This window comes from Anas acuta, chromosome 24 (genome assembly GCF_963932015.1).
Source record: "Anas acuta chromosome 24, bAnaAcu1.1, whole genome shotgun sequence".
Classification (NCBI taxonomy): domain Eukaryota; kingdom Metazoa; phylum Chordata; class Aves; order Anseriformes; family Anatidae; genus Anas; species Anas acuta.
Genome location: NC_089002.1, coordinates 3,977,962 through 3,992,152, shown reverse-complemented (window position 1 = coordinate 3,992,152; position 14,191 = coordinate 3,977,962). Strand labels below are relative to the sequence as shown.

General features: G+C 49.4%; 1 protein-coding gene across 4 annotated transcripts; it reads right to left on the bottom strand.

Moving 5' to 3' along the window:
- Positions 1-1,958: 1,958 nt before the first annotated feature.
- LOC137843864 (acidic mammalian chitinase-like) lies at positions 1,959-12,876 on the bottom strand. 4 transcript variants are annotated; one of them, XM_068659613.1, is made up of 12 exons: positions 6,210-6,377; positions 5,994-6,119; positions 5,301-5,330; positions 4,263-4,464; positions 4,072-4,128; positions 3,803-3,968; positions 3,537-3,661; positions 3,328-3,451; positions 3,031-3,216; positions 2,762-2,881; positions 2,523-2,664; positions 1,959-2,314 (listed from the first exon to the last, which is right to left on the bottom strand). In XM_068659613.1, exons 2-12 carry the CDS (start codon positions 6,016-6,018, stop codon positions 2,049-2,051), a joined length of 1,443 nt encoding a protein of 480 aa, XP_068515714.1. In that variant the 5' UTR covers positions 6,019-6,119; positions 6,210-6,377; the 3' UTR covers positions 1,959-2,048. The 4 variants fall into 4 exon arrangements, with proteins under 4 accessions (XP_068515714.1, XP_068515715.1, XP_068515713.1 ...); XM_068659614.1 differs by lacking the exons at positions 3,803-3,968; positions 4,072-4,128; positions 4,263-4,464; ... (1 more) ...; positions 5,994-6,119; positions 6,210-6,377 and adding exons at positions 11,487-11,652; positions 11,752-11,808; positions 11,941-12,142; positions 12,579-12,608; positions 12,837-12,876; XM_068659612.1 differs by lacking the exon at positions 6,210-6,377 and having other exon boundaries at positions 5,994-6,128.
- Positions 12,877-14,191: the final 1,315 nt, after the last annotated feature.

The following is a 14,191-nucleotide window of genomic DNA, read 5'->3' as shown; positions in this document are numbered from 1 at the left end:
GGTGTTGGTTGGGATGCCGGGGGCTCTGTGGTCTGTGTTGTCTCTTGCCCACACCACTTAAGCTTGCTGTCAGTGCAGGGAAGTGGGGTGGGCTTCGTGGTGTCCCAGCAGTAAAACAAACCAAGTCAGCCTCTGCTGAGCACTTCTCCCACTTGCTGCTGGGCCCGTTGGTGTGGGCAGGGGAGCAAGGGCAGGTGAGAAGCCTTGCCTTGGCTTTCTGTGGAGCTCCTTAAGGTGAAATTGCCAGAATCTCTTACATTCTGCATGAGCTTGTCAGCAGTCATTGGCTGTTTTCTCTGCCCCGAGACATTACATAATTCCCATTAAGATGATGTGAAGGTGAATTTCCAGGCAGTCGTCCAGACTTGGTGGAATGGGAGCCTGGAAAGCACTCACAGGCTTGTCCTTATCACATGCTGGTGCTGAAGCCACTGAGCTGCCCTTTTATTCATTCGACTTCAGATTTTATGTGTGCAGGCATGAGATGAGAGGTGGTGGATTATTCAAAGGGTTTGTTAGGGTCAGGGGCAGTGCTTACAGAGTCTTGTGCCCCTCTCAGCAAACTCTAACGCCTGCTGTATCCCAGGAAGATCTTAACCATCCTGCCTTCTGCACATGAGGCACTGCTTTAGAGATCTGGATTTGTTCCACCTGCCCTTGCCGGGGAGATTAGGCAGGTCAGTGGGGAAGGCTTAAGTGGGGAGGGAAAAGTAAAGGTCAGTGGAATGGCACTGTGGATTTAGAGAAATATGCCCTGTCCTAACCCTTCTCTGGATCCACATGCACTGGCCACAGAGACAACCTGTTGCCAGTGTGGTCCTCCTTAGTGTGTGGTGGTTTTCTCAGAAACTCCTTGGGAACTTTCTGATGGGAATTTACCCTGAATATGTCTACGTATCCATCAGCCAAATCTGTACAGCTTATGTCTATGCTGCCAGAGCTCATGCAATCAGTCATTGGAGTCCAGGCACAGCGCAGGAATTCAGCAGCCACTAGGTTATGTGTAAGGAGATCTGTGACTGCCCTTCCACACTAAGGGTGGTTTGAGTTTGTTTGTTTGCTTATCCGCTAAAGCTGACTGGTTTTCCATCTCTCTCTCTTCTTTTCTGTGTGTTTCTGTAAAATATCTCAAGACCAATGAAGGTGAGAAGAAATAGCTGTGAAGGGCTGTGGCTCTGACCCCTTTATGTCTGCTATTCTTACCTGTGGCTCTGGGAAGAAATGCTGTTCTCTTACTCCCATCACATAGCATTTCTTGCTCCGTCATTTGCTTTCAAGGAGTAAGCAAGGTTTTTAAAATGTTTTTTAAAGAACATTTTCAGCAGGGGAAGCACAGAAGTTCTTGATCAGCAGAACTCAAATCTCTTCTCTAAAAAGATGCCAATTTATATTAAACTTTTGTTGAGAAGAAGAATCATTTTGTGATTCAGGCCCCAGGCTGCTGCAATGGGCATGAGGCTCCTTGTGCCTCTGACCATACAGTGCACTTTCAGGGCTCAAGGACACATCAGGACTCTGTGGGAGCTGCTACGTGCCCATTCCTGCAGGAGGGGAATTGTTGCAGCCATCTCACGGCCAGAGCAATAGGGCTGGGGGACCTCTGAAGGCCGGCTCCTTTGCAGGGTGACTTTTCCAGGAGGAGAATGCTTTTTCCTAGACAGCAGCAAAGGCTTTGCACAAAGGCTGTCGGAGAGGCGGGCTCCTGGCTGTGTTACTGCCCCTTTTCTGTGGGTGCTCCCTCGTGGCACAGCCTGCCCTGCCCTGCCCTCTCTTTTTGCTTTCTTCCCCTCTGACTGACTGCCCCACTGGGAAGTCAAGAAAGCCCGGGGAAATGCCTGCCTAGGGCTCTTCAAATGGTGCTTGGGGATTCAGGCCCTTCCCTGATCATGGATTTATGTATCGTAGAGAGTCAGGGAGCATCAAAATATGAAGAGCAAAATGAGTCAGTACAGCATGGATGGTTTCTTTTGCAAAGCATTTTATTTAATCATTGTTATTCCGCAGAACTAGACCCAAGGGGTCTGTTTGCTGTGATCGACCTGGAATCTTCATGCCCAGTTGCAGCAGGAGCAGCTGGAATCAAAGACCAGCCCAGCCTGGCAGCTCTGCTCGTAGGTTTCACCGTTGTTGCAGGTGTAGAACTTGCTCTTGTTGGTCGGATCTGCATAGATGCCGTTGGCCTTGCCAGCACAGAATCCACTCCCACCAGTGCCACCAGTATTGCCACCCGAGCTCCCGCTGCCGCTGCCACTTCCACTTCCAGTGTTAGGAGCTGAAGTGATGGGAGGATTGGGCTGAGCTGGGGGCACGCAGCCTGAAATAAAAGCAGGACAGGGCTTATCTTTGTGTTGCGGGTCTCTCAGCACTCCCCTTCTGCCACAGTCCCTTTTGGGGTGGTATCAGCAGAACAGCCTTTAACCTTTTTTCCCCAATTCCCTGGAAATAAAGGCTGCTAAAGACCTGCATCAGCTGTGAGCTAATGGAGACCCCTTCCAGAAGGCCACACTTCTCCAGTTACTCACTGCTGCCTTGCTGACCAAGACCGTTCTTCAGGGTGGTGATCAGGGGATATTTGCCCTGCTTGCAGAACGTGCCAGTGAAGTCATCCATATCAAGAGCCCAAACCATAGCACCTCCAAAGTTGTTCTTCTTCAGCCAGTCAATCTGTGTAGCACATGGACAGAAATCCCAATTAGTCCAAGAGCTGCTGTTGCAGAAGGGCTCCTGGGGTGTGATTAGTACAGCCACATCCCCACCGTACCTTGATGTTGAAGCTCTTGATGTTGTCATAGCCAACCCATTCGTTGCCCTTGTAGGCATAGGGCACGTCCTGGGGGGCATCCCAAGCCTGGGTGGCTCCAGAGTCCAGGAACGTGCAGATCTAGGAAAAAAAAGGCAGAGAGTGGGAATTTATCGGGTGTCCTACAAAAAAGGGCAGTTGGAATGGATCCACAGGTTAATAATTCCTTGCCAGGTAGTTTGAAGGGTGTTTGTGTTCTGGTCTGCCTATTTGTGAGGGAACACACGTACCTCGTAGTAAGCCAAGAATCCAGCCTGCCTTGTGTACGGTCCAGCAGGCCCAGGTCCTGATGCTGGTGCCCCAACAGCAGTGTTAGATGGGTTCTGCAGGATGAAGTTATGTCCGTAGGTGGGGAATCCAACCAGGAGCTTCTCAGCAGGGGCACCGTTGTTCTTCCAGTAGTTCATAGCGTAATCCTGTAAAAAAAGCATCACAGTTCAAGCCTGTGCCAGGATTTGTAGGTTGGAGGGTCGATTCTTAAAATTCTTATCAGTGATCTGTGGCAAAAAGTCACAAAGAGTACTTACAACGTTGAAGTAGATGAGTTCACCAGTGTCAACAGGGCTTTCGTACAGCGGGCTGTTCTCCCCAGTCTTTCCATCCCAGGAACCGTGGAAGTCATAAGTCATCACATGGAAGTAGTCCAAGTACCTGACAGTTAATGACAGTTTCCCTTAATCGCTGGAAGGAGGAGCACTTAAGTCACAGAAGGTGGACCTGAGGGCTTGCTACTCACTTGCCGAGCTCAGCAATCTCGTAGCCAGACTGGATGTTGGAAAGTCCTGCAGCAACAGCAGCCGTGATCATCAGACGGGGCTTGCCAACCTGCTTGGCTTCCTGCTCGAAGGCGGCCAGCATTTCCTGGGGGATGCCAAGGAACAGGGCTCAGCGTGGGCTCCTGGAGCTACCCAGGGCTCCTCTGGACCGAGCTGTGCAGAGCACAGAGGAGTTTGCTCTTGAGTTTGCTCAAGAGCCTTGAGCAGCTCCTTTGTGTCCCCCTACCTTCACCAGGACGGTGAAGAGACCCTTGTCCTGAGCTGGGCTGCCCCTGGAGCCAGGGTACTCCCAGTCGAGGTCCAGCCCATCAAACTGGTACTGGCGCAGGAATTTGATGACAGAATTGATGAAGGTCTGGCGGTTCTCCGGAGTGGAAACCATTGCGGAGAACCTAGGGAGCAGAGGAGGGCAGGGTTGGGGATGGTCGGGGCCTCTTTCCCCCTCTCCCTCACTTTACAGTTTGCCATTGTGGGATGGAGGTGGTGTGAACTTACTTGGCTGTCCCAAAATTCCATCCTCCGATTGCCAGGAGGGTCTTCAGATTTTCATTCCTGCAAAGATAACGACACAAACACGTTTTGGTACAAAACAACACTGTTGAATTGCTATTTCTGACTCTGCCTCTTCATGTCGGCACCCTTCACCCCACAGGTTGCACTTCCATCACAGAGGGAATGTCACGTACTGGTTTTTCAGGCCGTTGAAGGATTTGTAGAGGGTCTCATCGTTCCATTCATAGGTTGTGATCTCGTTGTTGGACATCCCAGCGAAGGCGTAGATCAGATGGTCACACAGGCATGGGTCGATGTTGTCTGGCATGTACTTTCCCAGGCCGGGCCTGTACTGGGCCCAGTTGGTGAAGTAGCATGACAGCACATAGGCAGTGCCTGCAGACACAGAGGACATGGGGCAGGGATCAAGGAGAGGGAACGTGTGTGGGCAATGCAGGTGGCCTCCTGTGCCTGCTGGCCAGGTAGCTAGCTGCACGAGGCTGCATTATTCCCTGTAACCATCCCTCAGTGCACACAGTAAAGGCAACAGTTCCTGGGGCTGCTCTTATGTGCAAATTATGACTTAAGTAAAATGTGATCAAAAAAGATTGGGCAATGCTCCCTTGTAGGTTGAGGAGTTGAGGGAAGTAGGACAGGGAAGTGGGCCTGGTTGTTTGTTTGGAAACTGGCTCTCCATGGATTGTAATGCAGTTCTTTCCTTCCTCCTTTGTTCCAGTATGAGCCCTCCTTGGAGCCTCTTGCACCCTGAACCTGATGAACTGGGGTGGTTGTGGCTGCCAAGTCTCCTCCCCAGACTGGATTTTTCCCCTTTAATGCCAGTAAGGCAGAGCAGAAGCAGAAGTGGATTCTGGTGAAGTGCCCAGAGGGAGGAAGCCTCGTTGTGTGCCCGTTGCTGCCTGCTCGACCTGCCACTGAAAACTTCTGCCCAGCCCAAGCTGGTGTCTGTGCCCTCGCTTCATTCAACCTGATCAGGATGGGGCTGCTAAGGGGAAACCTGCATGAAATCAAGAGGCGTATTTGCACTTTAGGCTGAGTGTCCCATGCTTCATAAAGCTTTTGTCCTCAAAGACACCCTCACTGTGTGCTGCCAGCTTCTGCTTCCTCCCCCCCTCTTGTAGAAGAGTTAGCTGGTGAGCCTGCTCCTGGGACACGCACATGCTGATGGTGCAAAGGGGTTTTGGGAGGTTTTTTTGGGGGTAGGAAGCACATACCTATCTGGGCGTTCAGCAGGAGGGCCAGACCTTTGAAGAAAGAAATGTGGGATTAGTCTTTGAGAAGCAAGGTAATGCCTCACTAGAAGAAATACTTTGGTAGATAGATAAACAGCAATGCAGACATTAAAACTGCTTCTAACTCTGGCCATTTTTTGTTTCTCTTCATAAGGATCTTTGTGAGCCCAACATTTCCTCTGCCACAGGTCAAAATTCATTCTGAGGGAAGCAAACACGCTGAAAAGCTTATGGTCATTAATGGCTCAGTATGCTGCTGCTTTGATCAGCTGTGATTAGGCAACAGGTGAGTTAAGGAGTTGTGGTGCCCCTGAGCATGGCTGAAACAGCAGAAACCAACAAGCATACACAGACAGTAATAACTCGTCTCAGCATGACAGAAGACGACAGCAGGACTGTCTTTTTAATTTTTTTTTGGTCCAATACCATGTTTCGATTAAATAAAGCAATTAAATTAAAAAAATGCATATCTAAGAAAGGAGAAGAAAACAAGCTGGAAGTAACGAGGCATTTAAAAATCCCAAAAAGATGGTATTGATTTTCCTTTGAGAAAAAAAGAGAATGCAACATCTTTAACCCTAAAGGACCGCTCCCTTTTCTAACCCCCGGTATAACAGCGTGAGCCACAAATACTTGTCACAAAGGTAAAGAAGTAAGCTAGGAAGCAGGACTTACCGGTAAGCAGAGTGAGCTTGGCCATCTTGGACCAGAACTGATCCAGGGCAGGCTGCTTCCCACTTTTATACACTTCTCTAATTTCGTATGTCTTCTGTCAACAATGATGCCCAACCATTACACAAGCTGATAAAGTTAAAAAAGTATCACAGAAAATGATACCAATACAATGGCCTTAACACTCCAGCAGAAAATATCAAGATTATCAGGCTGTACCGTTGTGTGGTGCTGCCAGAGGAGTTGAAGAACAAGATTAGATGGCTTTTCTTCTTCGAAATCGTGTTTGCAACAAGAGGCTTTGAGTCAATATTGGCGACTAGGCAGGAATAGATGTCTGAAGTGTTCAACCTTGCGTTGTCATTGTGTCTGCGTGGAGGCAGCAGGCGGTGCCAAACCAAAGGTGTTTTGCAAGGGTTTTGTCTCCTTGGCTGGGGCACTCAGCGAGGTGGGGCTGAGCAGGGGTTGAGCTCACAGCCGTGGGCTTTTTGGGGGCACAGGGATGGGGCTCACTTGGTGTAGCAAGCTATCAGTCGGATGCAGCAGGCCTTGTGGTCTGTGTTGTCTCTTGCCCACACCACTTAAGCTTGCTGTCAGTGCAGGGAAGTGGGGTGGGCTTCGTGGTGTCCCAGCAGTAAGGCAAACCAAGTCAGCCTCTGCTGAGCACTTCTCCCACTTGCTGCTGGACCTGTTGGTGTGGGCAGGGGAGCAAGGGCAGGTGAGAAGCCTTGCCTTGGCTTTCTGTGGAGCTCCTTGAGGTGAAATTGCCAGAATCTCTTACATTCTGCACGAGCTTGTCAGCAGTCATTGGCTGTTTTCTCTGCCCCGAGACATTACATAATTCCCGTTAAGATGATGTGAAGGTGAATTTCCAGGCAGTCGTCCAGACTTGGTTGAACACGAGTCTTGAAAACACCCACAGGCTTGTCCTTATCACATGCTGGTGCTGAAGCCACTGACCTGCAGATTAACACGCATTAGAGCAACCCGCCAGTTTTTTTTCTTGCACTGGATGAGATATGGTGGATAATTAAAAAAACGATGATCCTCAAGGATTATTTTTCCAGTGTGTTTCTGAGCTGATAAGGTAGCACAGTACAAACTCAATGGGAATAGATTTGTAATATTGCACCCTCCGTGACCTTTGGAGCCTTGCAGGTGAAGGTCTCTTATCTGCAGAAGTGTGTTCCAGTGTGAAGAGGTAAGCACCTGCCGGTGGATCAAAGAAGGTAATTTGTCTGCATATGGTGGTAACAAAACATCAGGTGGGCAAATCCTGGAATTGTTCTTTAGGAACTTTTCTGCCTTTTCTCCGCCATAAGAAATGTAACATGCCAGTGGTTCCTGGTAGCAGGCCTTGAGGAAGGGTAGAATTGGTCCCCACCAGAGGCACTTTGCAGTCACAGTAAAAGTGTAGAGTATTCAGACAGAGATTTTGCATGTTATTCCTGTAGCTGAAGTGTTGGGTTCCAGAGAGATCCAGAAATCTGGATTGTTTCTGCTTTAGTTTCAGTTCATACGCTAATGACAATTGTCCTTATGGTCATTCTGTGACCATGCTAGGATTAAGTCTGTCTGCCCTTCAACTGCCTGGACTCTTTTCTGTTGAATGATGGAAAAGAGAAGGATTTTCATGCTTTCTCCACCTGAACGATGCCCAGGTGTCTCCATCCTGCTCTTCAGCTCCAGGTTCTTTACTCTTTCTTCCCTTTTCAGGCCCAGAGGTTTGCAGGGTTGGGCAAGGCACTTGCAGTCTTGCATCCATCTGCTGTGAGATGCATCTGATAAATGACTCAACAAACTCTGTAATGGCTGCTGTATTCTGGGAAGATTTTATCCATCCTGGCATTGCCAACCTCAGTGCACATGAGGCACTGCCTTGGAGATGTTGTTTTGTTCCACCTGCCCTTGCCAGGGCGATTAGGCAGGTCAGTGGGGAAGGCTTAAGTGGGGAGCGAAAAGTAAAGGTGAGTGGAATGGCACCGTGGATTTAGATAAATATGCCCTGTCCTAACCCTTATCTGGACACAGAGGTGTGGGTATCAACCCCCTGATATGGGGAGGTTGGAGCTGACAGCCCATACTGGCGTTTGTGCCCATGGAAATGTTTTGCTGGGCACGTGTGGTGTCAGCAGGGCATGGCCTGCGTGGCTTTCCATGCAAAGTGGGGCTGCTTTAGGGCACCTTTGCTAGGCAAAGATGCTGTTGAGCTAATATAAATGCATTCTGGACTTATTTTTTGGAAGTGGGAGGCTACATGATATTGCCAATGAAGTCTTGGGCAGAGTTCTGCCTGCTTTCAGCTGCTGCTCTGAATTTCCTCCCTGCAGGCAGACAGCTCAGTTTTTCAGCTGGTTTTCCAGCTCTCTCTCTGCTTCTCAGAGTCTGCTTTTAAAAAATACCTCATGACCAGTGAAGGTGAGGGCGAAAAGCTGGTGTAGCCGATGTGCACAGGGCATGGAAGGGTTTTGAGGTACTTTTCTGCATGTCTGCACATCGGAGGGAGCTGTAATGAAAGCCAAACGTGCCGAAGTGCAGCGGGGGCTGATGTACCCTCGGGCAGAAGGTCCCACAGGGCTGCTGCAGCGTTTCAGTTCTGCTTCTCACGGGGAGCTGAAGTGATGTGGGCTGCTGAAGTGCCATGCACGAGTGAACTGCAGCCCTGGCACATGTGAACGAGAGGGGTCTGTGGTGTGAACAGCTTCTGAACGCTTGCAGGGCTCTGGCTCTGCTATTTTGAAGCATGTTCTGACCAGTGACCCAGTATGAAACAGCAGGCTGCTCTTGCTTCTGTTGCATAGTCTTTTTTACTCTTTGGTTTGTTTTCAGGAGTATCTGAGGCTCCTTCCCTGCATCTAAAAGCAAAAACATCTTACTGGCATTTTAAAGACACTATTTGCATTGTGGAAGGGCAATAAGTTCCTCAGCAACAGAAGAGGTTTGCTTTGGGGCATGAAGCTCCTTGTGCCTCTGACCATACAGTGCACTTTTGGGGCTCAAGGACACGTCAGGACTCTGTGGGAGCTGCTACGTGCCCATTCCTGCAGGAGGGGAATTGCTGCAGCCGTCTCAAAGCCAGAGCAATAGGGCTGGGGGACCTCTGAAGGCCGGCTCCTTTGCAGGGTGACTTTTCCAGGAGAAAGCTTTTTTTACTAGACAGCAGCAAAGGCTTTGCACAAGAGCTCTTGGAGAGGCGAGCTCCTGGCTGTGTTACTGCCCCTTTTCTGTGGGTGCTCCCTCGTGGCACAGCCTGCCCTGCCCTGCCCTCTCTTTCTGCTTTCTTCCCCTCTGACTGACTGCCCTGCTGGGGAGGCAAGAAAGCCCTGGGAAACGCCTGCCTAGGGCTCTTCAAATGGTGCTTGGGGATTCAGGCCCTTCCCTGATCATGGATTTATGTATCGGGAGAGAGTCAGGGAGCATTGAAATATGAAGAGCAAAATGAGTCAGTACAGCATGGATTGTTGTTTTCGCAGAATTCTTTATTTAATCATTGTTATTCCACAGAATTAGATCTGAGGGGTCTGTCTGCTGTGCTCGACCTGGAGTCTTCATGCCCAGTTGAAGCAGGAACAGATGGTACAAGGTCACAAGGTCTGCCCAGAAATTTTGCAAATAACTTTTTTGGTGTTCAAACACTGGTACAAGCTGCTCTTCTTGGGTAAGTCTGGATGGCTTTACCGGCAGAAAACACACTCACACCACAGCCACTGGAATTGCTACTGCAGTTCATACTCACACACCCGTTTCAACTTCTAGTGTTAGGAGCTGCAGGGATTGAGGACTGGACTTTTAATAAGCTGTGCAGCCTGAAATGAAAGCAAGAAGGAGGTTTCCTTTTCGAAGGGACTGTATTTCTATTGGTATTCTCTCCCTTCCCTCCTTTCATTGTCCCACAGTGCTCTGAGCACACCAGCTTTTTGTTGCTTGAAAAATTTCCACAAACCCCACAGTACCCAAGTTACTCACTGCTGCTTTGCAGGCCAAGAGCGTTCTTCAGGGTGGTGATCAGGGGATATTTGCCCTGTTTGCAGAAAGAGCCAGTGAAGTCATCCAGATCAATGGTCCAAACCATAGCACCTGCATAGTTGTTCTTCTTCAGCCAGTCAGCCTGTGTAGTGCCGGGGGAGAAATCCCAATTAGTCCCAGAGCTGCTGTTGCAGAAGGGCTCCTGGAGTGTGATTCGTACAGCCACATCCCCACCATACCTTGATGTTGAAGCTCTTGATGTTGTCGTAGCCAACCCATTCGTTGCCCTTGTAGGCATAGGGCACGTCCTGGGGGGCATCCCAAGCCTGGGTGGCTCCAGAGTCCAGGAACGTGCAGATCTAGGAAAAAAAGGGCAGAGAGTGGGAATTTATCGTGCGTCCTACAAAAAAGGGCAGTTGAAATATTCCATGGATCCACAGGATAATAATTGCTTGCCAGGTAGTTTGAAGGGTGTTTGTGTTCTGGTCTGCCTAGGTGTGAGGGAACACACATACCTCGTAGTAAGCCAGCAGCCCAGCCTCCTTTGTGTAAGGTCCCGCGGGCCCAGGTCCCGATGTTGGTGCCCCAAGAGCTGTGTTAGATGGGTTCTGCAGGATGAAGTTATGTCCGTAGGTGGGGAATCCAACAAGGAGCTTCTCAGCTGGGGCACCATTGCTCTTCCAGTAGTTCATAGCGTAATCCTATAAAAAAAGCATCACAGTTCAAGCCTGTGCCAGGCTTTGCAGGCAGGACGGTGAGTTCTTAAAGTTCTCATCAGTGGTGTGATCACAGTGATCTGTGGGACAGACTCCCAAACTGTACTTACAACACTGAGGTAGGCATTGCCATCACTGTACAGCGGGCTGTTCTCCCCAGTCTTTCCATCCCAGGAGCTATAGAAGTCGTAAGTCATCACATGGAAGTAGTCCAGGTACCTGTGGAGACCATTGCATGTGTCTGTGCCCTGGCCAGTTCACTCAGCCAGACCAGGAGGTTCCTTTAGTCCTCGTCACTGATCCCCCAACATCCCTGGCTGTGCCCCCCCTATCTGCAGATCAACATTTCTCCAAGGCCTCTTTGGGAAAAGCCTTCTAAAGGTAGGGACAAGTCTCTCCTCCTGCATAAAGCGTGGGGGCTCTGCAGGCAGTGGGGTTGGTTTCTGCCAGCTAATGTCAGAGCATCCCATAACTGCTGGAAGGGAGAGCACTGGAAGGAATGGCCTGAAGGAGGTCACAGAAGGTGGACCTGGGGGCTTGCTACTCACTTGCCGAGCTCAGCGATCTCGTAGCCAGACTGGATGTTGGAAAGTCCTGCAGCAACAGCAGCCGTGATCATCAGACGGGGCTTGTTAACCTGCCTGGCTTCCTGCTCGAAGGCGGCCAGCATTTCCTGGGGGATGCCAAGGAACAGGGCTCAGCGTGGGCTCTCGGAGCCCCCCAGGGCTCCTCTGGACTGAGCTGTGCAGAGCACAGAGGAGTTTTCTCCTGAGTTTGCTCAAGAGCCTTGAGCAGCCCCTTTGTGTCCCCCTACCTTCACCAGGACAGTGAAGAGACCCTTGTCCTGAGCCGGGCTGCCCCTGGAGCCAGGGTACTCCCAGTCGAGGTCCAGCCCATCAAACTGGTACTGGCGCAGGAATTTGATGACGGAATTGATGAAGGTCTGGCGGTTCTCTGGAGTGGAAACCATTGTGGAGAACCTAGGGAGCAGAGGAAGGCAGAGTTGGGGCTTGGTCAGGGCCTCTTTCTGCCTTCGCTTTCCAGTTTGCCATTGTAGGACAGAGGTGGTGTGAACTTACTTGGCTGTTCCAAAATTCCATCCTCCAATTGCCAGGAGGGTCTTCAGATTTCCATTCCTGCAAAGATAATGACACAAACATGTTTTGCTACAAACAATACTGCTGAATTGCTCTTTCTGACTCTCTGCCTCTTCTTGGCACCCCTTGCCCCACAGGTTGCACTGCTATAGCCCAGGGAACGTCACATACTGGTTTTTCAGGCCGTTGAAGGATCTGTAGAGGGTCTCATCGTTCCATTCAATGGTCGTGATCTCATTGTTGGACATCCCAGCGAAGGCGTAGATCAGATGGTCACACAGGCATGGGTCGATGTTGTCAACTGTGAAGCGCCCCGGGCTGGGCCTGTACTGGGCCCAGTTGGTGAAGTAGCACGACAGCACATAGGCAGTGCCTGCAGAGACACGGAGGAGATGGGGCAGGTCTGGGCTGCACTGCAGAAAAACTAGGAACTTAAAACAGATTATTGTAACCAGATCTCATCAGAAATGGTTGGGCAATGCTTCCTTGCCAGGGTGAGGAGTTTGGAGAAAGTGAGGTAGGGTTGGTTATCGTTCTGGGAACTGCCTCCCTAATAATAATATTGTATTTTTTTTTCTTCCTCACTTGTACCCTGAAACTCATGAATCGGGGTGGTTGTAGCCACTGACTCTCTTCCCCAAACTGTGTCTTTCTCCTTTGCTGCCAGGTAAGGAAGAGCAGAAGCAGAAGGGATGCTGCCAGAAGGAAGAAAGCTGTTGGCATTTCTGCTGTGCTGTCTGCTTGACCTGCCTGTGTGTGCCCATGCTGAAATGAATTTGGTGAGTTGTTTTGGGGAAAAAATCACATACCTATCTGGGCATTCAGCAGCAGGGCCAGACCTTTGAGGAAGAGAAGAAAGAAAAAAAGTGATTAGTGTTTGTTTTCAGAAATACAAAGCTCTTGAGCAGGACTTGACTGTCCTGCAGGTTGCTGTTATGTCTTTTCCTTTGAAAGAAGAGTAAAGAGACTGGAATTCCAAAGAACTTCTTTTCTAACCCCCAGTACACCGAGAGAGCCACAAATACTTGTCACGAAGGTAAAGAAGTAAGCTGGGAAGCAGGACTTACCGGTAAGCAGAGTGAGCTTGGCCATCTTGGACCAGAACTGGGGCAGGCTGCTTCCCTCTTTTATACCCTTCTCTAATTTCGTACAAGTCTTGTGTCAACAAAAATGCCCAACCATTACACAAGCTGATAAAAGTATCACAAAAATGATAGCAATACCTTAAGGCTCCATCAGGAGCCACGTGGATTATCAGGCTGTGCCATTTTGTGGTGCTGCCAGAGTAGTTGAAGAACAAGATTAGATGGCTTTTCTTCTTCGAAATCATGTTTGCAGCGAGAGACTTTGAGTCAATATTGGCGACTAGGCAGGAATAGATGTCTGAAGTGTTCAACCTTGCATTGTCATTGGTGGCAGGCGGTGCCAAACCAAAGGGTTTGCAAGGGTTTTGTCTCCTTGGCTGGGGCAGTCAGCAAGGCAGGTGGAGGGGGTCTTGGGCTCACAGCCATGGGCTTTTTGGGGAACACAGGGATGGGTCTCACTTGGTGTAGCAAGCTATCAGTCGGATGCAGCAGGCCTTGTGGTCTGTGTTCTCTTGCCCATGCCACTTAAGCTTGCTGTCAGTGCAGGGAAGTGGAGTGGGCTTCGTGGTGTCCCAGCAGTAAGGCAAACCAAGTCAGCCTCTGCTGAGCACTTCTCCCACTTGCTGCTGGGCCCATTGGTGTGGGCAGGGGAGCAAGGGCAGGCATGAAGAGTTCTTTAACAAAGTGCCTCCACGTTTCGTGTACTGCTGGCCTGAAAGAGAAATGTTTAGCAGTGTGACGGGCAAACACGGTAGTGTCTTGCCAAGATGATTTTCTTCAGGGCAAAGACCTATTTCTTGGAGGTCAAGCACTAGGAGAGACAGCCCAGGGACAGAACATTTTTCAGGGCATATTAACACAACTTCAATTGTATCATAGAGGACTTCAGATTAGCATAGAAGCAAGTATAGGCATTGCTAACTTCTGTGTTCAGACTTTTTTCTCTTTAACTCTGGTTAGGTTCCTAGCAGTGGAGTATTTTCTCTCTCATCTCTTTTTATAGTTTTTTAATATGAATAATAGGAAGCTTTTCAGAATCGCAAATAGCCACTTGAAGCTAGTTTGCTGAAAGTGTCTGATGAAGAAAAGGCCAATGTGAGGAGGGAAGACAGAGCTTAGCTCTTTCAGCCTGCTTGCCATTTTTTTCCTGCATTTCTTAGGAAAGTCATTTAATCCTATTCATAAATTCTCTTTAATGGGCTGGAAACAAAAAAAAGGTAGTGTATGAAGGAAATAGTGATGATTAGTTTTTAGTGTGAAGCACTTTGAGGGTGTTAGAAATGATCTGCTGCTATGGTAAAATATAATAAATGTTTTCTTTGAAACCTGTGCTCTCC

Excerpts from the sequence above, each read along its gene's own strand:
- LOC137843864 (XM_068659614.1), bottom strand. The coding sequence starts at position 12,861 with ATGGCCAAGCTCACTCTGCTTACCG. Across the intron at positions 3,217-3,327 it reads AACTCATCTACTTCAACGTT|GATTACGCTATGAACTACTG; the intron begins GTAAGTACTCTT and ends CTTTTTTTACAG. Across the intron at positions 2,665-2,761 it reads TCAAGAGCTTCAACATCAAG|ATTGACTGGCTGAAGAAGAA; the intron begins GTACGGTGGGGA and ends TGTGCTACACAG.